The sequence below is a fragment of the Arvicanthis niloticus genome, chromosome 2 (assembly GCF_011762505.2).
Source record: "Arvicanthis niloticus isolate mArvNil1 chromosome 2, mArvNil1.pat.X, whole genome shotgun sequence".
Classification (NCBI taxonomy): Eukaryota; Metazoa; Chordata; class Mammalia; order Rodentia; family Muridae; genus Arvicanthis; species Arvicanthis niloticus.
The window spans coordinates 128,059,635-128,086,807 of NC_047659.1; the positions used below are offsets into that span (position 1 = coordinate 128,059,635).

General features: G+C 47.1%; 1 protein-coding gene across 2 annotated transcripts in view; it reads left to right on the forward strand.

The window, feature by feature from the left end:
- The window catches only part of Ppp1r16b (protein phosphatase 1 regulatory subunit 16B), a 96,033-nt gene that overhangs the window by 24,767 nt on the left and 44,093 nt on the right, over positions 1–27,173 (forward strand). For both annotated transcript variants that reach the window (XM_034496472.2, XM_076930156.1), the window contains exon 2: positions 4,520–4,868. In XM_034496472.2, the coding sequence (XP_034352363.1) occupies positions 4,619–4,868 (250 nt within the window). In that variant the 5' untranslated portion in view covers positions 4,520–4,618. The remainder of the gene's footprint in view (positions 1–4,519; positions 4,869–27,173) is intronic.

The window sequence follows — 27,173 nt, forward strand, 5'->3', positions numbered from 1 at the left end:
TCCTGTGGAGAGAAAAGGAAAGGAGGGAGGGGAGGGAAAAGGAAGGGAAGATTACAGGCCTGTACTACCATGTTTGGTTTCAGTAGTTTTTCTTTGTGTGTATTAGATATATAAAAAGAGTTGGTTCTCTTTCCACGTTTAGAGCTCCCAGTTGAGATGATGGCTGAGGAAGGTTTCTTTTCCTTTCCTTTTCTTTCTTTTTAAAGATTTATTTATTTAATGTATATGAACACACTGTATCTGTCTTCAGACACACCAGAAAAGGGCACCAGATCCTATTACAGATGGTTGTGAGCTACCATGTTGTTTCTGGGAATTGAACTCAGGACCTATGGAAGAGCAGTCAGTGCTCTTAACCACTGAGCCATCTCTCCAGCCCCCCTGAGGAAGGTTTCTTTCTTTCTTTCTTTCTTTCTTTCTTTCTTTCTTTCTTTTTTTTTTTTTTTTGGCATTTATTTATTTATTTATTTATTTATTTATTTTTGAGACACAGTCTCATATTAGCCCAGGCTATCTTGGAACTCACTGTACAGCTCAGGCTGGTCTCAGACTCACTGGAGCTGTACGTCTCAGTCTCTTGAGTGCTGGATCATAGGCATGTGCTTCTATACCCAGCTAGGAAGGTGTCTGAGAAGAGGAAGGCATTTTAGCATGCAGTTACGTTGCATGGCATATTCCTACCCTCAGTTGGCATGCTTTGGGGCTTTCCTACCTAGTGTGTGATCAGTGTTGATAACGAAGAAGTGGATGTGTAGGCAGTACCGCTGTAAGACTCCAAACAGAATACTTAGGTGAGTTCAACACCAGTGGAAACTCTCCTTCTTTAGAGAGTGACATAAGTGTAAGCATACTGTCTGTTCTCAGTCCCTAGAATCCTAAAACCTTTGCTGAGTGTTTGCTGGACAGTTCTGCAGGCCTGTTCATGCCTTGATGTGTAAACAGCTGTGCCCTGGTTTGTGTTGTGGAGATTCCAAGACAGACTTCCTTTCTGTGCTGAGTAGATCTCTGATGTTTGGAGACTGCTGTGTCCGTCTGCCTAACACAAGGCTTCAGACTCAGTGACTACAGGAGCTAGTGATTGGAACAGTTGATGTGGGGTCAGGTGGGGTGGGATGGTGGTAGGGACTGGGGTAAATTAGAAGGTATGTGTTCCATTAGAGAGCACAGACTTTCTCTGCTCCTTTTAGTGCCTGCCGTGTGAATCCACATGGCCAGATGTTGAAGTCCTAAAAGCTAAAAGTCTGATACTGGAAAAAAAAAAAAAAAACAAAAAAAAAAAACCAAAAACAAACAAACAAACAAACAAACAAACTCCGAGGGTTAAATATGAACAATTAATTGAGATGTTGAGGATTGGTGTGGGCTAAACCCAAACAGACCAATAAACATGAATTGACCACAGGAGGTTTGCTGGTTAAGTCTGGCCTGTAGTCAGAAAGTACATCTCACAGACCTCAAACTTTCTTGATCTCTTCAGCATGGTCAGCCCTGTCCCTAGGACTTCTTGTGTATGAGGAGGCAGCCCAACAACCGAGGTACATCCCTAGATCCTCTGTTTTCTAGCTGTGTAATGTTGGGTAAATGGCTTCATCTTTCTGTTTTCTTTATCTGGGAGACAGCATTGACGGTGCCTACTTCCTTAGTGGCTTTGAGGACTGGGTGGATCCATAGATAAATTGACAGGCAGGAACCTCCTAGAAGGCAGAGCTGGTCCCCCACCCATCTCTGAATCATGCTAGTCCTCAGAGCAGGACTGAAGAAAGAGAGGCAAAATTAGCATCTGGTCCTCCAGCTCATGGGGCCTGATGTCACTACGACTCTGTGTGTTGGTGCATTCCTTTCAATCCCATATGCTCAAAAACCCCAGCCACAGTAGCTACCTCAGTGGCTGAAGTAGAGAGCAGGGACAACACTGAAAGCTGCCAGGGAGCCCTGCTCATTCATGCCCAAGCCCTCTGGAGAAGACAGTGGCAATTTCTTTAAAACTAACTGGAGCCATTACCAGGGCTCCTGACAATTGTAGAATGAGGGCATTCACCTAAGAGAAAGGAAAAGTTATGCCTTCACAAAAACTTGCCCATGAATCTAATAACCACAAACTGGACACAACCCAGATCTTTTCCAGTGGATGGATTAATTAACAAATTAATGTGCAGTGGAATACTAGATAGCAATATAAAAGGAACAAACTATTGACACATACGGTAAGTTAGATGAGCCTCAAAGGAGTGATGTGGAGTGAAATAGCCAGCTGTCAGATGTTACTATACTGTCATTTGAACAAAAGCTTAGAGACGAGAAATGGATTAGTGCCACAGGCCAGGATGTCAGTGGGTTTGGGGGGCGCTTAGGAGAGATGTTAGGTGGTTTCCGAGAGGGGTGCTTATAGATGAGGACCCATTGGTATTTTATGGTGCTGGTATGCACTGGTGAAATTACTTTAGAGGAAACATACACAAGTAAGACTCTGTAACACTGGAGAGTATGGACTGCAGCTGATGGGTCATACTACCTTTCTCAAAGGTAAAAAGTTCAGGCTCCTTTGATTCCCTAGAAGCTCTCATCCCACAAATGTGGACCCTCTCATCTTTCCATTATCCCAGCAGCCTGAGTCAGCCTTGCCTGGTGAGTAGAGGGAGTTCTGCCTTTACACTTCCATCTCTTGTTCCTCTGAGTTCCGTTCTCTTTGCTAGTAGGTGTACAACTGTGGCCAGTTCCTTTATCCCTTGACTACCCTGGGATTCTGGGAGGGGATAGGAATTCAGTCTTTAAGAGGCTTCAAGTCACTGTCTAAAGACCTCGTTCCCTTGACTCAGAGAACCCCCAGGTCTGTGCCGATGTGAAGCCAGTTGGCTTCACCTTCTGATGGCAGCTGTGTGTTCTCTTCTTTTGAAGATTCTCTAAAGTGTGTTCTGGGGGACTTCAGCCCAAAGTTTCTAGGTCCGATAGTTAGCAAACTTTTGGGGTTGGGAGCACTTTAATTGCTGAAATTCAGGATTTTAAAAATCTTTTGCTTATACAAATTGTTTACTTTTTAATGTTTTTGATTTTATGAGACAGTCTCCCAGTTCCAAACTGAGGGCTGGCAAGATGGCTCAGTTGGTAAATATGCTTGCCACCAAGCTTGATGATCTGGGGTTGATCCCTAGAGCCCTCATGATGGAAAGAAAGAACCGACTCCTGCAGGTTATCCTTTGACCTCCACGTGTACATCATGGTGCTGTGCACATGCACGTACACACATACACACACACACACACACACACACACACACACATGTATGCACATGTATACACACAAAACAAATAACATTTGATGAAAAAAAAAAGTAACTGTCCTAAACCAATGAACCAAAAATACCGCGCGCGCACGCGCGCGAAAGAGAGAGAGAGAGAGAGAGAGAGAGAGAGAGCGCTGATGTTTCCATTTTGCACATCTCTCTACGTTGGGCTTTACACTGAGTGTCACAGCATGTCTGTGTTAATCTAGCATACGTCTCCTGCTGGGCAGCATGAGGCCCCTTGCACACCAGGGACAGAACATGAATGGAAAAGGTTAGTGAGTAGTTTTGACTTCATGGAAGCCTTGGAAGGGGGTTCCCCACGTGGTGCCCAGGCTGTACTTTGAGAACCATGGCAGCTACACCTTACTTACATCCTCTTGTTCATCCTCATTAACAGTGTGCACCACACGAGCAAAACAAGAGAAGCTGAAATACCCTACACCATGTGTACGACAGCTTGGCTTCTAGTTGTTGCCTTTTTTTTTTTTTTTTTTTTTTTTTTTTTTTTAAAGCCAGGTCTCATGTAATTCAAGCTAGTCTCAAACTCACTATATAGCCAGCCAAGAATGACCCCAAACCTCTCATCCTCCCTGTCTTTACTTCCCCGGGGATCGGATCACAGGCATTCACTTCCACACCCTATTTATGTGGTGCTGGGAATGGAACCCCAATTTGGTTCCTGCCAGGCAAACGCTCTACCTGCAGAGTCCCATTCCCAGCCCCCAAGGCTTCTAGTTACACACTGCACAGCCTGGGGTTTCCTGGGTTCGGCAGTCCCTAAGGTGTTACCTCTGGTTCCAGTGTCACATAACTGATTTCTTGAAGTAGGATTCCTTTGTACAATAACACTGCAAAGATCAGGCTCTTGTTAGCTAACTGTGGCTTGAGAGGTGAGCAAGCACCATCATGCAGCAGAACTTTCTGGAATAATGGGATGGCCTCTATCTGGGTATTCAACATAGAAACCACTAGGAAGTCTGCGTCGGTGAGATTGGACTTTATTTACTGTAATTAATTCAATGCGAGTGGCCACTACTGGCTACTGGCTCAGCTCACAGCAGGGCTGGGCCTCGCTGGGACGCCACTCTAAGAATCTGCCCTTTTGCTTTTGGCACAAATAGAAAACCTCAAAGGAGCTTTGAACTCGGTTGCAGGAGGTCAGGTGACTTTCTGTACTATACAATGTGTGTTCTCAGGACTGACCAGTCCATCTCTGTGTCTGTCTCCCTGCTCCAGGCCCCACCATGAGGCTCCAGCCCCTTGGGAGCCCCTGTGCTCCCCTGGCCCCGGGCTCACCGTGCTAGCCGCAGGCAGAGCAAGGGCAGGCGCGGGGCCATGGCCAGCCACGTGGACCTGCTCACAGAGCTGCAGCTGCTGGAGAAGGTGCCTACACTGGAGCGCCTGCGCGCAGCCCAGAAGCGCCGGGCTCAGCAGCTGAAGAAGTGGGCGCAGTATGAACAGGACCTGCTTCATCGCAAGCGCAAGCATGAGCGGAAACGTAGCACAGGTGGCCGTCGCAAGAAGGTGTCCTTCGAGGCTAGTGTAGCCTTGCTGGAGGCTTCACTGAGGAATGACGCCGAAGAAGGTAAGGTCCCCTGCTCTCCAGGCCACGGACTGTGCAGGAGCGAGCAAAAACATACACACAGCTGCACCTGAGGTCCACTGTGGGTCATCTCATCAGTCTGAATTAGGAAGGGAATGGCCTTAGGAAAGTCCTCTCCCCAACTCCTGAGACAGTCCCATGTAGCCCAGGCTGGCCTCCAACTTGTAATGCAACAGAGTATGACCTTGAACTTCTGATTCTCCAGAGCTGGGATTGCAGGCCTGTGTCATTGCACAGCCTTCCCACCCCAACCCCACCCCCATCTCGCCCCACCCCCACCCCTACTTCAGCTTTATCTTAGACAGCTATTTTCATTCTTGGAGACAATGAGTCCAGCTTTTGGCTAATGAATACAATAACAATTTCCCTTCCCTCCCACAAATATTTACTGACAGCCTGCTTCCTGCAGCACTGGCACTCTGCACACAGAATAATGAGCACGTGGTATCCCATCCAGCCCCCACCCCCACCTCCAGCCGGATGCTCCAGGATGCTAGGATGTTGTGTTTCTCCAAGTCTGTCTTCTCCGCGATCCTCACTTGGCCCCTGGCATGCCCTTCTAGTGTCTTCTTTTCCACACTGAGAAGGAACCCAAGGTCTGTTACAGTCACATCCACGATCCCGTTCTTGATTCACTTTCCACTGCTGTGTTCATGCTGGAGGGTGACTAAGAGCTAGACCCGGGCCAAGGGCTGGAGAGATGGCTCCGAGGTTCAGAGCACTGACTGCCCTTCCAGAGGACCTGGGTTCTATTCCCACATGGCAGCTCACAAACAGTCAGGGGATCTGACATTCTTCTGACCTCCCCAGGCACCAGACAAAGGCAGCACACAGACAGACATGCAGAAAAACACTCATACACATAAAATAAAAATAATAAACACTTTAAAAAAATGTATCTAAACCCTAAAGGTAGACATCTTGGGTCTAAAACTGGTTGTGCAGGTCCCTGTGTGACCCTGGCACAGAGGCGTACTTTAACTGCCTATCCTTAGACTCTGCTTGTATAATTGGAGGAGACAGTAGCATCCTCATGTAGACTTTGTGGGTGTTCAGTTGGGTAATACACATGAAGTATCCTGCACACGGCTCCTCATGTTAGTTACGTGGCTATGAGTTTCTCGAATCGTTGCGTTTTGAGTTTTGAGACAGGCTCTTAAGTAGTGAAGGCTGGTCGCTGTGTATCTGAAGATGGCCATGAATTCTTGATCCTCCAGCCTCTTAAATGCTAAGATGGTAGGTTTGACCCTCCACAGGTTTATTGATATGTTTTATTATATTATAATATATATTGGTGTTTTTTGTGATAGAGTTTCTCTGTGTGGCCCTGGCTGCCCTAGAACTCACTTTGTAGAGCAGGCTGACCTCAGTCTCAGGGATCCGCCTACCTCTGCCTCCTGAGCTCTCAGATTAAAGATGTGAACCACCACACTCAACCGTATTGTTATCTTTTATTTCATTAAATGTGTGGCTTATATTGTCATGGAATTTCCATAAGTCTGGAAGCAGAGACCAGTACATACCACATTGTCCAGGATGATTTCATTCTTCAAACTGTGTGAATATCACAATCAATGCAAGTTCACACAGCTTCCAGGTTGCACACTTACCCTGTACTGGTTACGTTTACTAATACCCATTTTACAGATGGGGATATTGGAGTCAGAGAGATTTAGAACCTTGATCCAAATGGTCTAACAAGACCAAAACCCTAGGATACTACCCTGTGGCTTTTCAGGTTTGCTTTCCATTGCCAAGATGGTAGAGGACTCAAGCTTTGGTTAGGCCTCCTTTTCTGTGCACGTGCTTTCTCATTATAGCTGAATTTTGTTCACAGGCCCTTTGACCACTCAGTAGCATCTGCCTTACCCCTGGAGAAGTCTGTCTGTGTCTTCGGGACCCATCTGCACCCTCTCCTGGCATTAGGTTACTAAAGCAGTCAATGGAAGAGCGGAGGGCTGGTAGCACCAAGAACGTGGGCTTTCACAGGCTGAGCATCCGTAGCCGTGGAAACTGGAAACATTTGGGGTGCCTACATGATGTCCCACATAGGAACTAATACACCCGACCTTGTGGGGTGGTTTGTAACACGAAGGTTGGCTAGAAATTATACCCAAACTGCTTGCAGCAAGTATCTAGGAAACAGAGTGAACATATGTTGACTTAGGTCCTGTCCTTAGGATATCATCCTGTGTGTGTGTTTCAGAGTACATCAAACATGCCTCATTGCAAGCCTGTCAGATAAGAGACGCCAACCTGTGCTTACCTTACCCTTTGAGTTCTAGAACACTCTGAAAGCTCCATTCTGTTTCGATTCAGGGGCTCTAGGACATAAGCAGGGACAGGGTCCCGACCCACTGAGCTTCCAACTGTTCAGATGAGAGCCCCTGAGAGATGAGGTGAGCCCCTGAGAGGCAGGATGGCTCAGGCTGGGGATGTGTCCCTGAGGCTCCTTCCCATGTGCGGTTTGGTTTGCTGGGTGACGTGGCACCGCCATCCCACTCAGGGGGTGGCTGCCTCATGACGAGCTCTAATTTTTGGTAGAGGTGACAGTTCACTGACTCCTCTCTCGCGACTTGTCAGTTATCCCCTTTTCTAGAAAGCCCCATCTCCCCTCCCAAGGGGCCTCTGCAAAGGCTTTGGGAATTGGCTGTATGTTTCAGGACAGCTAGCAGGGCGATGGCACCTCCCCAGCCCACTACCCAAATATCACCCCTCCTTGACAGTCAAGTGCTTTGCTTCGAAGAAACATAGGTCGGAGTTCAAGGCACTCCTCCTTCCCATTTCTAGCCTACAACCTTGAACAATTTGTTTTGCCTTTCCGGTTTCAATTTTTACAATCTGTGTCACAGAGCACCGAGGGCTTCTCTTCAAGAAAGTGTGGCAGGAATTAGAAACAGTTGGAGATGTATGGTTTTTTTTCAGGGGGCGGAAGGCTTGCCTAGCGAGTGTGAGGCCTTGTGTTTGATTCACAGGACTATATCATCTGAGAGTAGTGTTGCACACCTGTGATCCCTATACCAGAGGGAGGAAGATCAGAAATTCTGTCATCCTCTGCTACGTACTAAGTTCAAGGCCCCAGCCCAGGCTACATGTGACCCCCATCTCAACAGAACCAGCAACCAAACATTCTTGACCTTTGAAACTTTCCCTGAACCTCGTGTCAGAACAGCAATAATTTTAATGGTTCTTCAGGTTCAAAGACTTTAATGCTTAAAAGAATATCAAATTCATACAAATGAATTCTTATTAAAATTAACAATATATGTACAGAGTGTGTACAGAGCAATAGGTCCCCTCCTCTCTTTCTTTCTCCCTGTTTCCTTCTGGTAGTTTTTCTCCTTTGTCTATGGACCAGGAGGCTCATAGATCTCCAGAAGCTTTTATGAAACTAATGATATCCTGGAGTCTTTGTCACGTGACTCTGGTTTTCATCCACCCCCCCACCCCCCCATATGATGTCTTGGAGTTATTTCTGCCAGACACCCTCAGCACAACAGACCCGAGTAATTTATTGTGTAACGTCTTGCAGTTGGCTTCCCCAGAATCCTTAAAATGTCCCTAGTAGTTTTGTTTGTGCACAGTGAACTTCTGAGCAGGTGTCTAAGTATTTATCTTGGATGGATATGGAAACATGATTGAGCGCTGGATGGAAGTCATTAAATCTGAACAAGAGAAGATCTTTTGGATTGGTGTCACGGCGGTGTGTGGAATGTGGTAGGGGGTTGCATGACAGGGACCCTGGGGTCCACAGGTTGATGTCTTTGAGGCTGCCATCCGTCAGCTCTTGGACTTGCTGAGCTCAGCTCAGCTGCCTGGCAGCCTGACAGAGCCCGCTGTGTCTGGCTGGCTGAGCTGGTGTTTGGGAGGCTGCTGGGTGTTAGTTCACAGTGGCCGGCGTGGGAGCACGGGGTGGTGGCTCCCCCTCCCTCGAGCTCAGAGCACCCTGAGTCAACCTCCCCACGTGCTTGCAATGGGTGGGTGTTTGAGTTGTTCCCCTGGAAAAGGAGTCCTTCTCTGGCTAATGTCCTTGACCTTGGACCCACTTGTGCCCCATCCTTCTGACTCCCAGGATCCTTCCATTCCTCCACCAGGCTCCCCTCATGTTCCCTGAGTTCTTTCACCTCCTCTACACCTCTGGGTTCCCTCACTTGACACACTTTCTTGGATTAGCCTTCCTAACTCTTCAGGTCCAGAAGGAGAGTTACCCACAGGCCCCTGGGCATTCTAGCCATCACTACCCACAGAAGTCCTGTACCTAGCTGTTTCCAAGAGGCAGGGGAGAGCCAGGAGGGAATTAGGATGCAGTTCATCCTCCTAATTCGAGATCTCAGCTCTCCCGCTGATGACCGGTGCATTTGGGGGAGGGGGTAACCTACCTTCTCCAGGCCTCAGTTTCTTCCCTTGAGCTGGTTAATAATGCACCTGCCACGTGAAGGTTGAGGGGATGACTTTAGTTGGGATGCTGAGGAGGTGTGGTAAGACGTGGGGAAGCGGCAGAGGCTGTTATTTCTGTGGTATCTATTATTCCACATTTGCGCAAGCTCTCCTTGTTATGAATTCTGACTCTCGCCTTCATGATTATTTATCAGGTACTGTGCACCAGACCGGCTGCTTTCCGTACGCCGTCTCTCTTAAGCCTCACACAGCGCTCTGAAGCTGGGGTAGTCAGATCAAACCCTATTTTGGAAAAGTAGTTTGTGGTCTCATTTGCATATCATAAGATGCACTGCCCATTTTTAACTGTTCAGGGATTTTCCACAACACCCCAGAGCTCTGCACCCAGCTAGTTTTAGAACGTATTCATCACCTTTTGCTCCTGTGCAGTCATCCCCAGGCCCCACTCCCAGTTCCATAAAACCATGAATCATGCAGTGTATGATCTGCTAGTTTTGAGCTTGGCCAGGTTGTACATGTGAGCGCTCGCTCCTTTGTTTCAGCCATATAGTGCTCCATTGAATGGATATACCACAGTTGATTTCTCCTCACCGACGGCTGAACATGTGGATCTTTGCCATTTTGGCTTGATGATCAATGCTGCTGAGAACATAGCATCCAAGTCTTTATGTGGACATTTATCCATCATTTTTGTGTGGAACATTTTGTGTGGAAAAGAGTTGCTGGGACACATGGCTCTCGTCGATGTAATTTACTAAGAAACAGATGAATGGTTTTCTAAGGGTTTTAGAGCAGGCAGGATGGCCATGGCAGGGGATAAGAGGTCTATCTACCCCAAAAGCCAAGAGCCTATGGCCAGCAGAAACACCAGGGTCCATATAACCCAAAGGAGCACAGATCATAACCACAGATGAGTGGTTGTTTTACAGGAAAAAGCGAAAGCAAAAGGTACAGATCAGCTAAGGGGTGGGGGGTTGGAGACGGCAGTTGAGTCCTGGGTCTGATGTGTAAACCCCACAGAACCCTGCATATGAGTTAGCCTCTCTAAGCTTCCAAATCTGCCCTGCAAACGGACTTGGGAAAATATCAATACTGCCTGTGCTTTAGAAACCCTACCAGGTTGTACCTTGTGTGTGTGTGTGTTCACTTTTTGGCTTCAGCCTTGTGGTTCCTCACTGCATGGACGAAGCTCAAGTGTTTTCACTCACAAAGGCAGGGGAAGCTTCCTTAGATGAAACATGCAGAAATTAAATGTGCAGAGCACTTCTAAAGATCTGTTCTGATGTTGGCAAAGTGGCTCAGCGGCCGAAGGCACGGCCACTCGGGCTATAGCCTGAGTTTGATCTTCAGAACTCACATAGTGGAAGGAAAGAACCAGCTCCTACAAGGTGACCTCAATGTGTGTGTCATGGCACAGAACACACACACACACACACACACACACACACACACACACACACACCCCACAGTGTAACAACAATAATAAAAAGCTGCAGGTGCAGGACCCTCATCCGTTCAGCCCTGGCTAATCTGAAGGAAATGGCTCTGACTTTCATTTTTGATGATGTTTGAACAGGAAATTTTCTTTTCCTCTCATTCTAAAAATAATGTGTCCTTGCAGAATATTCCAAAACCATAGGAAAGGGAAGCACTAAGAAGATAAAGCTCACACATACAATGACTACCAAGAGCCTCGGGTAATAGTCTCATTTTTATCTAGGAAGTACCGGGTGCTTTCCCAAGGGGTGCATGAAGGAAAGTTTAAGTAAGGGGTGGAATGTGAAGGGCTTGTTTACTTAACTACTGAGACCCTGGAGAGCTTCTGTTTAACTGGGGTCTGTTACGAGTATCTACTGCATCATACACCTGTAATCCTAGTGTACAGAGTCTGGGACAGAAGGAGTGTGAGTTTGAAGTCAGCCTGGGCTATATAATGAGACCCTGTATCAAAAACAGACAGATGAGCAGCAGAGAGGGCTCACCAGTTAGGGGTACCGACTGCTCTCTAAGAAGACCAGAGTTCAGTTCTTAACCCCCATGTCAAGTGGCTCACAACTCCAGGGGACCCAACAGCCCCTTCTGGGACTCTTTGGACACTTGCATTCACACACACATACGCTCACAGACACACATACATAACTGAAAAAATAAAAATTAAATATGAAACAAACAAAGAAATTAAAATCGAGGGGTACATTTTCCTTGGTCATTAAGTCAGGGTTGTAACCTGTTGGTTTTTATGTTTCTTCTGCACAATAGGAGCTCATCAACTGCCTGTCTAAAACAAATGTTTCTGTCTTCCGTGGGAAGGCAGGGCCAGCTTTGCTGGGCTGTCCTAGTTGGGAATCTCCATTAGGATGTGGCCACTTTGAGGTTCCCGTGAGGCTGGGGGATCAAAATGCCAAATGATCTTGAGTAATGTGGTCAGATATTGTGTCTTGTCTTTATAGAGTCTTTGAAATCATATTTTTAATAGATTGACTTTTTTTTAAATGTTCAGCATAATGAGATTTAGAGGCCAAGCCCTTGGTTGTCAATTTGTTGGAGTTTTCCTTTTGTACATACACAATGTATTTTGATCACATCCTCCAGCATACAGATCTTTAGTGCCGACCTATGTATGGGAGTCTGAGCATACCATCATCTGTGCAGTCTCTTATTACTGCACCTGAGCTACCCCCCAGGTTATTTTCCTAATGTAAACCGTGCATGCTATCAATGTATGGAAGCCTTTGGTCACAGCTTGGATTATTAATTAGGGTAGATTCTTAGAGATGTGTTGGATGTGAGGATATAAAGGCCTGTGAAGTTTCCAGTAGTGTCTCCAGTAAGGTTTTACTGCCATGCTCTGCCATATATCTGAATGCTTGGTTCCCATTTGGTGGAACTGTTTGGGGGGGACTAGAAATTGTGGACTTGGTGTGTGTGTGTGTGTGTGTGTGTGTGTGTGTGTGTGTGTGTGTGTGTTGGGGGTGAAGGCTTTGGGGTTTCAAAAGCCCATAATATTTTTTCAGTTAGCTCTCTCTGCCTATACTTGTCCATCACTGTGTGAGCTCTCAGATGCTGCTTCCTGCTGCCACGCTCCCTGCCACGATGGTCATGGACTCTCACCCTCTGAAACTGTATTCCTCAATAAACTATGTCTTCTATAAGTTGTCTTGGCCATGGTGTCTCTTCATAGCAATAGAAAAGTAAGACACCCACATCCACCTGTAGGGATTTTCTTATCATTCTGTAAAATGTATTTAAGGTTAAGAAACTCTTCCAAATCTTACTGATTGCCTATTGAGTTACCTGTTTTTTTGGGTTTTTTTTGTTTTTTTGTTTTTTGTTTTTTTGGTTTTTTTTTTGTCCACATTTTCTATTACTTTTTTGGTTTTGTTTGTTTGTTTGTTTGTTTGTTTTTAAGTGGGTTTAATGGCTGTTCATGTTTGAGAAGGGAAGATGGGTGGGGACAGTAAGGGGGGGATCAACCCTCTTCTGTCAGTCATAGCTCATGTGTTTCTTACAGTACATACATTTGAGTGCTTGCTTTAAAGCTGTGTTAACAGCATAGTTTATTTTCACAGTTCTGGAGCTTGAAACCAGGGATTTGTGTGCATGCTAGGCTCTACCACTGAGCCACACCCCAAGATATGGTCATGGTAAAGATTTTGTTTATGCCTTGAAGTTTTTAACTTTATGTAATAAGAATCTATAACTGCTTGCCCCAATCTCTTATTACTTTATTAATTGCTTTTATACCTTTAAAGACAAGAGTTTGGGGCAGGAGAGTTGGCTTAGCAGTTATGAGGACTTGTTGCTGTTCCAGAGGACCCTAGTTTGGTTGCTAGCATCCACCAGGGGGCTAACGACCATCTGTGACTCCTGTTCTGGGGAATCTAACACTGTTTTTGGGCCTCCCTAAGCATCAGACACACACATGGTGGATATATATCAGACACACGCACGTGGTGTATATATATCAGACACATACATGGTGGATATATATCAGACACACACGGTGGATATATATCAGACACACACATGGTGGATATATATCAGACGCACACACACGGTGGATATATATCAGACACACGCACACGGTGGATATATATCAGACACACACACACGGTGGATATATATCAGACACACACACATGGTGGATATATATCAGACACACACATGGTGGATATATATCAGACACACACACACGGTGGATATATATCAGACACACACACACACACGGATATATATCAGACACACACACACGGTGGATATATATCAGACACACACATGATAGATATATATCAGACACACACATGGTGGATATATATGCATGTGCACATACATGCAGGCACTATATTCATACACATCAAACCTAAAGTAGAGAAACCTTTAAAGGGGAGTGGGGTTCAAATTGAAAGCCAGCTCTCCCCAGGGACTGTTTTGTGACAATGTTTCCTTGGAGCAGAGCTATGGTGGTTCACTTGTGTATCATCTGTGACAGCAGTCACGCAGTTGAGTTTGTAGCAGAAACCACATAGCTGACAAAGATGAGAATATTTACTCACTGTCTTGACCTGCAGAGAGAATACCAATCAAGTTTAAAGCATTTCCTCATCTTGAAATACCTCTTTACTTGCATTTTCTTCTAGGTCTCCGTAACGTTGTTTAACTAAATCAAATATGTAATCCCGCTGGAGTTCATGTTACTGTGAAGTAGTAAATGAAAGTCTGTCTGTTTTCTTCCCCAAGAGCTATCAGCTTCGCAACACCCCTTGCTTTCCCACAAGGACTCTGACACTGCTTTTAGGCCCCAGAGCCTCCTCTCCAAACATGGGAATCTGCCAAGCTCATTATTCAAGACTCAGGGTTCCACATTGTGGCAGGATGTTTGATTGAAATTTGTGTTAATAGTACAGTTCCATTCTTATGGACTCTAACCCTGAGCTCTGCGCATGCCAGAAAAAGGCCCTACCACTGAGCCACACCCCAAGCCATGGTTTTGGTGGAGTTTTCTTCATGCTTTGAAGTCTTCATTTTTCTGTAACAAACCTAAGAATGCTGGCCTCCTCCCTCAATAGTTTATCCTTTGCTTTCCGTCTCTGTGAGCAGGGATCAGAGGACTTGCTCGTCAGCCGTGTTAATCCTTCTCCTTGTCTTCTTTTTCAAAATTTCTTGATTCTTAATGGGAATTCATGGAATATTTAAGCCTTGGTGAAGTTTCTCTCTGAACATTTGAAGGCATCGATTGGTGCTATAGTAACCAATACATTTAATTTGGACCAAACTGCCATCTTTGCCATGGTGAGCTTTTTCTAAGTAAGTCTGGGGTGTAGGGGTAGAAAACGAGTCTGCTTTCCTTCTGGGAACATTTCGTATTCTTTAGGGATGCTGGAGGTGGCTGTCTTTTTTCTCTTTCTGTCAAAGTACCATTCTTTTTCCCGAGAGGAAAGCCATTAGGCTTTGTCTACCAATGCCACATCGAGTCACCTTGTCTCTATCTTGAGTTTTCAGCAGATTCTATGTAGAAAAGAACAGTCTTTGTCAAAAGCTTGTTTCATCACCCTGTTTCATCAGGAGGGCATCAGCCTGCTCTGTGCTCCCTCGCTGTCTCTTCTCTTCAGCCTTCTGCTCCTCCTACTGTGTCTATACGGTAAATATATTCGAGTAAAAATGGACATTTGTGGGGACGAATCTCGCGGGCAGGGGGAAGGGAGGGAGTCCGGCGACAGAGTCTCACGGCGGTCCGGCACCTGAGCTTCCCGCGCCGCCAGCGGAGGATCTCACATTCACGCAGCTGTCGGTGGGCTGGCCGGCGGCTGCATCGGCAAGGTTCCAGGGTTCCAAAAGCTGGGAATCAGGCGGAGAGACCATGGACACGTGGAGTCCGGTTTTCCAAAGCTTTTATTGTTCATGGCATGGTGAATGGATGCAGGTGTTGTGCGTCCCCCCCCCCCCGCCAAAGGCCAGGGGAGACCAGTCTTATAGGGAAGGGAGAAAGGGGAGGGAATAACTTAATTAGCTACGCCCCTGGCCTTTTGATAATTCATTAATATTTAAATCTCTGGAGGTAGAGACTTGTTAATCACGCCCTCTACCTGTCCTATGTGACCAAAGGTAACAGATTAAATGGAGTTACCTCGTCCAAGGCCCAACAGACATTCACATGTATTTAGTGACATGAGGCTTTGAGACAGGTGAATATTCTCTACAGACTGTGTCCTCTTCAGAATCTAATCTGGCTGGCCTTGGAGTGACTGATAGACCCGTGCATGCTTGCGTGTGTGTGCGTGTGCATACGTGTGGTGAATTTTGGCTCACATATGCTAGGAAAATTCTTTACCCCCTTGTCACTAGCCCTCTTTTTACTTCATTTTGAGACCAAGCCTTACTTAATTGCTCAAGCTGGCCCTGAACTCACTGTGGTGCCCAGGCTGGCCTTGAATTTGCAGAGACCCTTCCCCAGCCTCTCTAATAGTTGAGACTACATGGGCTGAGCCACCAGGACTGACCTACTTAAGTCCCTTCCTGTTCGCTCTGTTCCTCCCTGCCTTCCTCTTTCCCTCCCCCTCCCTCCCTCTCTCTTCCCCTCTTCCCTCTCCCTTCTTCCTTCCCTCCTTACTTCCTTCATAGCTACTATTGACTTATTGATTTTAAGTAAATAAGCTCCCAGGTTAGTTTCCCATTTGTTCAGCATCTTCCTGCCCCAATTTTCTAAGAACCAGCCATGAATGAGCTTCTTCATGCAGAAGACAAGCACAGGCTGGTTGTGGTTCCATGGGTTAAGGACCCCACCAACAGCACTCACTCCCAGCAGAAGCCAAATGTCACTGTACCCAGAGTCCTTCCTGGATGCACTTGACTTCTGACATTGAAGTCAAGACTCTAAATTTATCTTGTTGAATTCTGAGCCCATTATCCACCTGCTCAGACAATTTGGCATTCTTGAATGTTAAATTAAGACCTCCACGTCTACAGTGACAAAAGCTGAACTCAACAGCAGCAGAGCAGGCTGGAGTCACCAAAAAGCACAGGAAGATCACAGTTTTAGGCTGTGTGGAGAGAGGGGATTACCAAACATCTGTGTAGTTGAGCCCAGCAGCCTGTGAAAGGTGGATCTTGTCCACTCAGCAATCACACTGTCCCGGGACTCAGCAAATCCCAGAACCAAATCTCTAGCTAAGATGGTCCATGGGCTGTCTTTAGGTCAATCACAGTGGTTAGATCCAGGAAGCAGTGCACGATTGGCCCTATCCACACCATATGCCCAACCATGGAATCCATTCTTCCTGTCCATGAACCAATGCCCAGGCTATGGTTTGTCTAAACCAAGAAAATGCGATGCTATGTCTGGAAGCAGGGAACACAGATGCTGACCAGGCCGTAGCTACATACTGCATTTGTTACTGTTCTCAGACAGAGTACCCGACTGACGCAACTTAAGGGAATGAATGTGACTTGAGGGCTTAATGTGACTCACGGTCCATGTTGGTGGGAAAGGTGACCTGAAGGCTCAGGCAGTCTGTAGTGGTGGCATCGTATGGCATGAAACTGGCAGTTGATCTATGGAAAAGAAAGCAAGAGTCTCTACTTTGACAAGAGCCATCCATCCCTACCAAAAAAACAAAAAACAAAAAACAAAACAAAAAACAAAAAACAAAAACTCAGGCATGGTTTCTCCAGGGGCTCAGCATCGGAACAGAAGCACAGGCTCTGTGGCTCCCACCACCCTGGCCCTGCCGGTTTGGAAGTGAGTGAGTAGTGAGCTTTACCAGCCCTTGAAGCTAAGCACCTAGCAGAGTCACCTTGAACAGAATGAAGCACCCACACGCTTTCCTGAGGACGGAGGTGTTATAAAGAGGATCTTGTCAGGAGCAGACATCGGGAAAAGGAAGCTAGCGGGCCCTGCATGAATGGTACCATCTGCATGCTTTCCAGAGGAGAGGGCACTGTGACCAGCACCTTTGAAGATGTCCATCCTGTTGCTAAGCACACGCTCACTGGAGAAAGGAGCTTTCTGCCTCTCTTGGCCCCATGCCAATACATAAGAAGGTTGCCCCTGCAACCTTCTGATTATGATTTGTTTCCCTGGCTAGGTCTGCCCACACAGAGATTTAAGATCGTGCTTAAATGAAGTCTTGCATGCAAGGCCATTCCCATCTGCCTATGATGCCGGCCTTGTGCTCTGGTGTAGCTGGCTTCTTCTCTCAGAGTGTAGGAGACTACTCCTACTTGGGGAAAGAAATCACTTTCAGTGATCTGGCAAACAGTGCTCAGTTACCAAGGCGATATCCTGGGTCCTTGGGGAGACTGAGTCAATGGAGCCTCCTTGACACTGTTTCAAACTCAAACCACCAGGAGCCCAAACCAGTATCTGTTTCCAGGTATTAGCTAGAACACACGTGCAAGGCTTGTCACATGTCCACAAAATCCAGATAGTTCCTGTGTTGTCTTTCCATTGCCATGATAAAATATCTCAGACAATCGGGTTGAAAGGAGGAGCAGAGTGCTTTTGGCCCCTGGTTTCAGAGATCCCATCCATGGTCAGTTGGACTATGTTGGCCCAGTGCTTCATGCAGAGAATGACCGGCCGAGGAGAATCCTGATTTCGCCTACCACCAAGACGCTTATAGGCTTTAAAAATGAGCAAACCTTAAGCCCTTCTCTCAACTGCCCAGTCATCAAACAGACCCATATGGGAAAGGCTAGGGTTTGGGAAGCAGAATAGTCCAGATTCTTCTCCATTAGCACAGCCATTTTACTTGTGTATCAGCAGAGCTGGTCCCCCACCTGTCCTCACTCTGGCCAATACAGGTGCATCCAGAGCTGTTGTGAGGACCAAGGAAGAATGTAGAAGATGGCGGCTCAGGAGGGAGGGAGGGGGAAAAACTGCACTTTTCCACAGACCCAGAAAAATTGAGATCAAATCCCACACCCTGTTGGACAAGGCTCTAGTACCTCAAAAGAAACTCCAAACACAGGCTTTTTGACTGAAGTACCATGAGTGCCCTGGACCCCACAAAGGTAATAATGGCAGTCCTACAGGTGAGTCACCTCTTGTTATAAGCAGCCCTCCCCCAAGTCTGTTTATTGATGCTCCATTACTCCTTGAGCAGTCCTGGTGGTCTTGTGGTATGGTTTGATTTGTCATGTCCCCCAAATGTCATATGCTGAAGATGTGGTCCTCAACATGATTTAGAGATGGGGCTTTTGGGAAGTAACTGGATCATGAGGGCTCTGATCTTGTTGAATCACAGAAAGGTTCATCATTGAATGGACTTCTCGGAAGCAGTGGAGAATCTTGTTGGAGGAAGTAGGTTATTGGGAATGAGTTCTTTTCTTTTCTTTTCTTTTTCTTTCTTTCTTTCTTTCTTTTTTTTTTTTTTGAGATAGGGTTTCTCTGTGTAGCCCTGCCTGTCCTGGAACTCACTCTGTAGACAGGCTGGCCTTGAACTCAGAAATTTGCCTCTGCCTCCCAAGTGCTGGGATTAAAGGCGTGCGCCACCACCGCCCGGCTGGGAGTGAGTTCTTATAACATCTGTCTTGATGCTCTGTGCTCTCACACAAGCTCATCTGTTCTTCCCCTCTTGATGCTTTCTGGAAGCCATTAGGCATGCAACTTGGCCCCACCACACCCTTCTCCCATGATGTTCTGCCTCATCATAGGCCCAGGCACAATGGAAGCAGCCAAGCATGGGACCGTGAGTTAAGGCCAATCCTTGGTCATTTGTTAAAAAATTATTACATTCATATTTAGTGTGTGTACATGTAGAGAGGTCAGAGTTAATTTTCTCCCTCTACCATGTGGGTCCCAAGGATTGAACTCAGGTCATCAGACTTTGGCAAAGTATACCCCTTTACACACTGAGCCATCTTGTTAGCCTCTTTCCTCTTTTAAGTTGTTTTCCTTTGTTTTTTTGTTTTTGTTTTTCCACAGCAATGGAATGCTGATTCACACATTTTACCTTATTGGCTGTAGTTAGCTGCAGGTCTACTGTGTTCTGGACTCAGCTAGGATGACTTGGCCTCTTTTTCATTAAGCACAGTGCTCTTAGGATTCTAACAAGGCAAACGCCAGTGCACAAGTGTCTACCCAGCCTTTGTCTGTATCATGTCTACTGATGTCTCATTGGGTAGAATGGGTCACGTGGCCAAGCTCAGTACCAATGTGGGGGAAGTCTGTATATTTCACACATCTTAAGAGGCATCATTCACTGGTAGCCACTGTTTTTATAATCTACCATTCACTTTAGACTTAAAAAATGTTATTAGTGTATATTTGCCATACAAAGTGATGGGTTTTATAATGATATTGTGCTCAGATGTATATTACGTACTTTGACCACATTCTTGCCCTGTCCCCCCATCTCCATTCCTCATCCCCTTTCTTCCTCTTCTCAAATAGTTCCTCTTATATTTTCTTGTGTGTGTGTGTGTGTGTGTGTGTGTGTGTGTGTGTGTGTGTATGTATGTATATATATAGACACGGGTTTCACATGTGAGAGAAGACACACACTATTTTGTCTTTCTGGGTCTGGTTTGTTTTGCTTAACATGATATTCCCTAATTCAGCCCATTTTCCTGCAAACACTGTAACTTTCTCCTTCTGTTTCAAATGTTTAAATTATTTTTTTAAAGGTTCATTTACATCTTTGCTTTTTGTGTGCCTGTGTGCAGGCAGCTGCCAGTGGGTGCCCATAGAGGCCAGAAGGTGTTGGATGCCCTGGAATTGGAGTTTCAGACAGTCATGTGCAACCTAACATGAGTGCTGAGAACTGGTCTCCAGTTCTATGTAAGAGCAGCAAGTGCCCTCACCCGCTCAGCCATCTTGATTCATCTTGTGGCTGAGGAATCCCACTGTGTGTCCACTAGGCTGAAAGGCTGAATCTAACAGGGCTGGCGCTTTTCTTTAGACTGAAATCCTCACAATGTGATCCTGTAGCTCCTGGAAGTCATGTTGGCTGAACAGTGTGATCAGATGCAGATGCCTCTGAAGTTCCCAGATCTGCTGGATGATCCAAACACCATGGCCTGGAGTAGGGAAATGCTGAGCTTGGCCTGTATTCTAAGATGGCGAGGCAGTCAGGACTCGGTGCCAGGCATGGGCTTGTGCTTACAATGGATTTTCTTGCTTATTAGCTCCAGAGCAGGACAGTGATTCATGTGATCTCATAATATTTTACTGCACACATAATATCTGGGGTCAAAGGCTGGGTCAGTGTGAAACAGAGACAGGACCATGCAGTAATCCACAGCCAGATGGAGTGGGTTATTAGTTCACGGATGCTGTTCGAGTGGTGATTAAAAAAAAAAAAAAAAAACAGCTTTCAAGGAGCAGATGACGGGAAAGTGAACTCGAAAGAGTCTGTGGGTGAGAGAGGGCAATGCCATGGTAGGCCTTGAAGGCTCAGAGCATGGAATCATGGGAATCTAAGTTTTAGCCTCTGTTCTGTAGCCCTGGGCAAATGACTTCACCTCTTCTGGACTCAAAGTTCCTTGGGAAACTGTAATATTCAGACTTGATGACTGGGAAGTGAACATAGCCGGGGTAAATATTGCTGTTAATTTGCTTCTGGTTTCTGCCACAAAAGGCTAGAAGCAAAGTTAGCATCTCTTTCTGGTCTTCCTCCTCCTTTTGCTGCTCACCGTCTGGCTGTATCTACTCCATTGCTCTTTATTGACCAGTCAGTTGTTCATGTGGAGAGTATTCTTACTGTAGTCACCTTTGCTTTAGTGTGAAAGAGACAGCGTTTTGTTTGTTTTGTAATGAGCTGGATGTAGTGGTGGACGCTTTTAATCCCAGCATTCGGGAGGCAGAGGCAGTCAGATCTCTGAGTTCAAGGCCAGAGTGAGTTCCAGGACAGCCAGGGCTACACAGAGAAACCCTGTAAAACAACATTGCAAACATGAAGGAAGTGAAAAGCTTGGCCCCCCCACCCCCAACCCCAACCTGTGTGCACAAACACCACACACACACACACACACACACACAATGTGTCACTTAAAGTGTGCTTACCTCAGGGAGACCTTAACTTCCCTCTGACTGATACCGTAGACCCCTTCTGATATATTGAGCTAGTGGGACTGTATGTTTGGGTTGGCTCCGTCAGTGTGTGTCTTAATTACAAAACCTTTTTGGCAGGCCCCTAATTAGTGTCTGTAAATTGCTCTCTCTAACCTCTTGGAGCCAATGCAATCTGTTCTCTTGTTATTAAAAGAACCCTCAACCCTGGATGATTTTGTTAAAGCTTTCCCAAGTTGCTTGGCACTTAGCTTTTTTGTCGGGGAGACATGGCGGCCACCCTCGCCGGGATGGGCTGGGTGTCTGCAGTCACTCCTTCCGGCTCATGGCTTCCTTCTTCATTTGCTGCCTACGCTACTGAAAATAACTTGTTTTCTGGCAAGCCTGAAATGAGATTCCTTCTGATTTAATCAGAGCCATGGCAAAGCTCTCCCAGCTCTCTAGAGCAATCCTCTAGAGCCAGAAAGCTGCGTAGGGGCGTGGCCTGGGAAGGGGATGGAGCCTTCCCCAGCATCACAATTGGAGCCTTGCCAGGCCCAGTGGATTTATCTTCCAGCTCCTGAGTGAGACCCTGATGGCCTGCGGGTGTTTTGTGGCCTGAGCCACGTGGGGTCCATTGTCTCTTTCCTGTAACCTCGCTTGAAGGCCTCAAAGACAGCAGGCAGGACACCGTGTCCCTCTACACCAGCTGCTCGGCTGCAGGAGCCAATGTTTTCCAGATAGGGAGAGTAGGACATGTTTGTCCCCACTGAAGCCAGGATTCACTTATTTCTTGTTTTGTTTTGTTATTATTATTATTTATTTTTTCTTTTACCAAAGTGGCATTCAACTAGATAAGAGAAGCTGGGGATGATAGAGTAGCTGATGAATGTCATTGTGGGTGGGTGAGAGTGTTGGCCACGAAAGGAGCAGACAGGTAAGGAGAGGGGCTGGGGAGAGGGAATGACTAGGAAGGGTGGGTAGCTCTCGAGTGGCTAAGTGTGAACTGTGGTGGCTGAAGACAGCCCAGCTGGGAGAGGCTGCTCTGCCTGTGTAGGGCTGGTGGCTGGGTCAAAGTTGGTACCCAGGACCCAGTCTGCTGTATACCCATGGGTTACAGCTCTCTTGGACCAGGATGCACATCACCCACAGCTCAGCCTCTCCTCACCATCACTTACATTTCATCAGCATCCCTCTGACCCCTCCTTCTGTCCCTCAGTTCCTCTCTCCCTTCATCCCCTCCTTCCCTTCCTCTTTCCCACCCCCTTCCTTCTTCATTAATTAATTACTTAATTAATTTTTGAGACAGTGGTCACTCTGTAGCCCTGGCTGGCTTCGAATTCACTGTGTAGATCAAGCTGGCCTTAAAAGCACAGATAACGCCTGCCTGCCTCTGTCTCCTGAGTGCTGGGATTCAAGGTGTGCACCACCATACCTGGCCCCATTCATTTATTTATTTGTTGAGATAAGGTCAGTTTATTACCACAGGATAGCCTTGAAACTCTCTAAGTAGTCAAGGATGACCTTCGACTTCTAGTCTTCCTGCCTCCACCTAGGATTAAAGGTGTGCATCACTGTGTCTGGATTTCGTGGTGTTGAAGTGATATAACCCTGGGCCTTATGATCCTAGGCAAGCAATCTATCTACTAAACTATATCCCAGTCCCCTGAGCCAATGTCTGTTGGGTGCTCCAAAGTCAGACACTTCACTGTATACCAACCCACTGATGTTCCAAGCGACTCTCTAAGCCACTCGAGCATCCCCGATTTCCAGATGGACAAACTGAGGCAGGGACAAGTCTAGTAATTCGCCAGGATTGTCTGCTGTTGGGTTCTGTATACTAAGCTTGGTGCTGCAGTCTGGGTTACACATGCAAGTGATATTTACTTCTCCTTAAATTCCAGTCTCCCTCCTCTCTAGGTCATTGTGCTTGGCAAGGGCTAGCAAGAGCTCAGTGTGAGCCTCCTGCCTAGGTAAGGAGCCAGAGAAGCAAGCCCAGTGCTCCTGGCCCCCATCTGCCCAGAAGTGCAGCTGCCTGGCCCCACTGATGCAGACCCATCTCCAGGGAGGTCGGTCACATAAAGTCACAGCCTTTGGCCAGGCTCCCCCCAGACACCATTTGTATGGAGATGGTTATAGTCTGGGTGACTTTCCATCACCCCCAGGCATCTTAGAGATGGTGGTCTCCCTTCTGTCTGACGCTGTCCTTCTGGACATCTCAAAACAAGTGTCATATCAAAGGTCACATTCAGCTAACAGTTTCAACAACATCTTCAACCAGGCTTTGTGGCAAAGAACTGTAATCCCAGCCCTGGGAGAGTATGACAGGGGGATTCATAAGTTAGAGGATAGCCTGGACCACAGAAAAACCGTCTTCTGCTAGGGATGTAGTTCAGTTGGTAGAACACTTGCCCAGTATGCACGAAGCCCTGGGTTCCATCCCCAGGTCCACATAAAACTGGTGCGATCTTTCACACCTATAACTTCAGGGCATAGCTGATGGGCTTGGGAAGGCAGCATCCCCAGGTGGTCTGAGCCTAGTGATCTTTGAGTGGATTGGTCTGAGGGTCTGTTAAGGCATCCAGGCACTGTCTGAGATAGCTGGGCAGACTGAGGCAGAAGGATGAGAAGTTCAAAGTTATCCTTGACTACATAGCTAGCCTGGGCTACGTGTGACCCTGTCTCAAACAAACCAATATATCATTTTCTGGCACCAGATATTTGGAATTATTGTATAAGAATGATTCTAGGCCTTAGAAAAACATGTTAATTCAGAACAGATTTGCACGTGGGTTCAGAAGAGCCTCTCCACTCCTTATTTCTCGGGTTAAGCCATCCACTCCAGGAAGCTGGTGACTGGCTAAACTGTTTTTCACTAAGGGAGTCTTAAGGTTAAGCACTGACTAATGGAAGGGGTTGGACCGGATGTAAACAGAGCAGTAGGTAGGTTTGGGGATGAGCTGAACGCACTCTCCTTGGCTCTGCAGCTGAAAATACATCCTTGAAGCCCACACAACACTGTAGATGCTTCAAAGTTCCATTTTTGGCAAGTATATTCTGGTCTTGGTGTGCTCCAGCTAATCTGTAGCTTCTGACTCATGGCACTGGGTGGCAGATCATGGCCTTGACCTGGGTGTCCTCAGGACGAAGCTGATGGGCTCGGGGAGGCAACATCTCCAGGGGGTCTGAGTTATCTTGGGTGGATTGGTCTGAGGGCCTGTCAAGGCCCCTTGGCTCTGTCTGAGCTAGGTGAGGCTGTCATAGACCGAGTACATACAATGAGAGGCTGAGAGGCATTCTGGAGGCTAGAAGTTCACAGTCAAGGACTCGGGGCACTTGGTGTCTGGGGAGGCCTCTGGTCATATCACTTATTTGTGGTGTATTTACATGGCAGAGAGAGAGAGAGAGAGAGAGAGAGAGAGAGAGAGAGAGAGAGAGAGAGAGAGAAGCAGAGACAGAGACGGGAGGGGGAAGGAAGGAGGGACGGAGGGAGAGATAGAGAGAGCAAGCACGAGACCGCATCAGACATCTCTCCCTGCATCTGTGGGGTTGAGTAGGGGATCCCACCCTTGTGGCCTCTTCTAAACTTAACACTTTGCAAAGACCCACCTCTGAATACCCGAATACTGGGTGCTATGGTCTGAGCATGTGATTTTGGGGAGACGGGTCTCAGCAGGTATACTGTTGGGCCAAACACTGGCCCCTTTGATGACCCTTGGCTGGGGCTCCCTATAATGTTGAATAAGGTGGAAGAGACTCTTCAAGGCAGGGGATGGCACCAGGTAGTCCTATGTGGATGGACATTCTTGTCCCTCTCACCAGGCCATCTGCTCTGACAACCCACTTCTCTCGGCCCTCTGGAATCCCATCTCTCCCTGTTGTTGGGTTCCTGCAGGAAAGCCCAAACACAGCCTGTGGTTGAGCAGAGCCTCACCTTGCTGCCTCATTCTCCTGGCTCCATCAGGCCCACACAAACTGGGCTGAGAGCCTGAGCATGGGAAAAATTCTATGAGGAGTGGACAGTGGATGTCAGCTGACCACTAGCCCTCAGCCAAAGTCCCCGAGCAGACGAATGGTGAATAAGAACAGCATTAGTGGCTTGGACATGGAGCTGGGTGGGCACAGTGAGAAGGAGATATGAGGCAGAAACGGTGATGCTGGGACCCTGGAGAGGAAGTCGGGACACAGAAAGACTCAAAAGACCTACCTGGGGCATTTTGCTCGAGTTGGACTTGGGCCCAAATTTACCAAGTCTGTGCTCATAACTGCAGTGCAGCCCGGCACCCTGCAGAGAGTGGAAGGACACACTGACAGCTGGCACAGAGAGCGGAGCTGGAGCTGGGAGGCACAGGGAAGAGCTCCACAAGGCTGGGGCATGAAACAAGACCGACCCTTTGTGCAGAAGACTGTAGCACCATGGCTGACCCCGACCATCCTTAGATGCCTCGAAGGTTTCTTCTGGGTCCAGGCTTGATAAAGCAAACCTCAGGAAAGGCCAGTCTGATAAGGAGGGAACTGAGAAAGGCTGAGTGCCTGAGACCGGGCCAGCTGTGTGTCCGACTTCAGAGCGGAGAGCACAGAGGTTCCTTCTTTCTGTTACCCTCCCAGGCACCTTGAGCATCATCCCCAGCTGCCATTCATGCAGGCCCCGCCTTCCATCCCTACAGCTGCAACATGCCGATGCTCAGATGTGTAGAGGACAAGCAGGGGCCTTCTGGCCTCTGAGCGGAGCAAGCTTCGGTGTGGAAAGATCCCTGAGGCTCTCCTCTGTGCCCTGGGATTTGGAGCAGAGAGCCTTGCTGTCCTTTGCCAGCTGAGGACTGGAGCCTCCCTATCATGGTGACCCTCAGAGGCACACTGCCCAGCTGTCAGCTTGTGTCCTGATGCTAGCTGCTTCTCTGCATATACATCTTAGAGAGACAAAGATGTACAAATGGGGGCGTTGCCGGCAGTGGCTTGCAGGGAATGCGATCTCCTTCTCTGACCATTGGCACCTCTGACCTCCCTCCCCTCCTGTTTGCAAATCATGAGTTTTGCAGGTTCGCTCCTTCTTCTAATGTTCCTGTCACAGGTTAAACTCCTGTGTAACTGTGAGCAGAGATGAGTCCTGGCCACAGGAGTGAGGGAGGACTAGGGTTTCCCATAATTCCATTCCCTCCCTTAGCCCTGGCTATACCCTTTGACTCAATGGTGATGACAGAAAGAAGAAGGACCTTTGCTGGCTTGTGTCTTGACATTTCTGCGCATCAGCTTTGCCTCCCTGGACCTCAGCGTTTTTGATGGTGTCAGTTATAGCCACTTTAATGAAACCATGACAGTAGGTAGGCCTACTGTTTGGAACAGTGACAAGCCAACAGCAAGGGTATTCTCAGAGAGATGGGATGGGGAGCCCCCATTAAACAAATGCATACAGAATCAACTGTCCTACTGCCAGCTATTTCCATAACTTATGTCTGTATATAAACATCTCTGCATTTTTATGGTAACTCTGATCCAAATGCTTATCAGCTGATAAATGGATACATTAAATGTAGTATATCCATACAATGGACTATTATTCTACCATGTAAAAGATAAGTATTGACACGTGCCACAGTGGGTTTGAGCCCAGGTGAATGACAGAAGTTAGACACATGTTATATGATTATGTTTGTAGTTACATATTCCAAATATATGCAAATCAGAAAATAGGATGGTGGTGGCACATGGATTTAATCCCAGCACTCACAATGCAGAGAGGTAAGCAGATCTCTGTGAGTTCGAGGCCAGCCTCGTCTACAGAGTTCCAGGACAGACAGGGAAACCCTGTCTCGAAAACAAACTAACAAAGTAAGTTAGCAGTTACCTCGGGAGGGGAAGGAAATGAAGTGTGACTGTTAAGCACCTTGCTGTAAACCAGCACA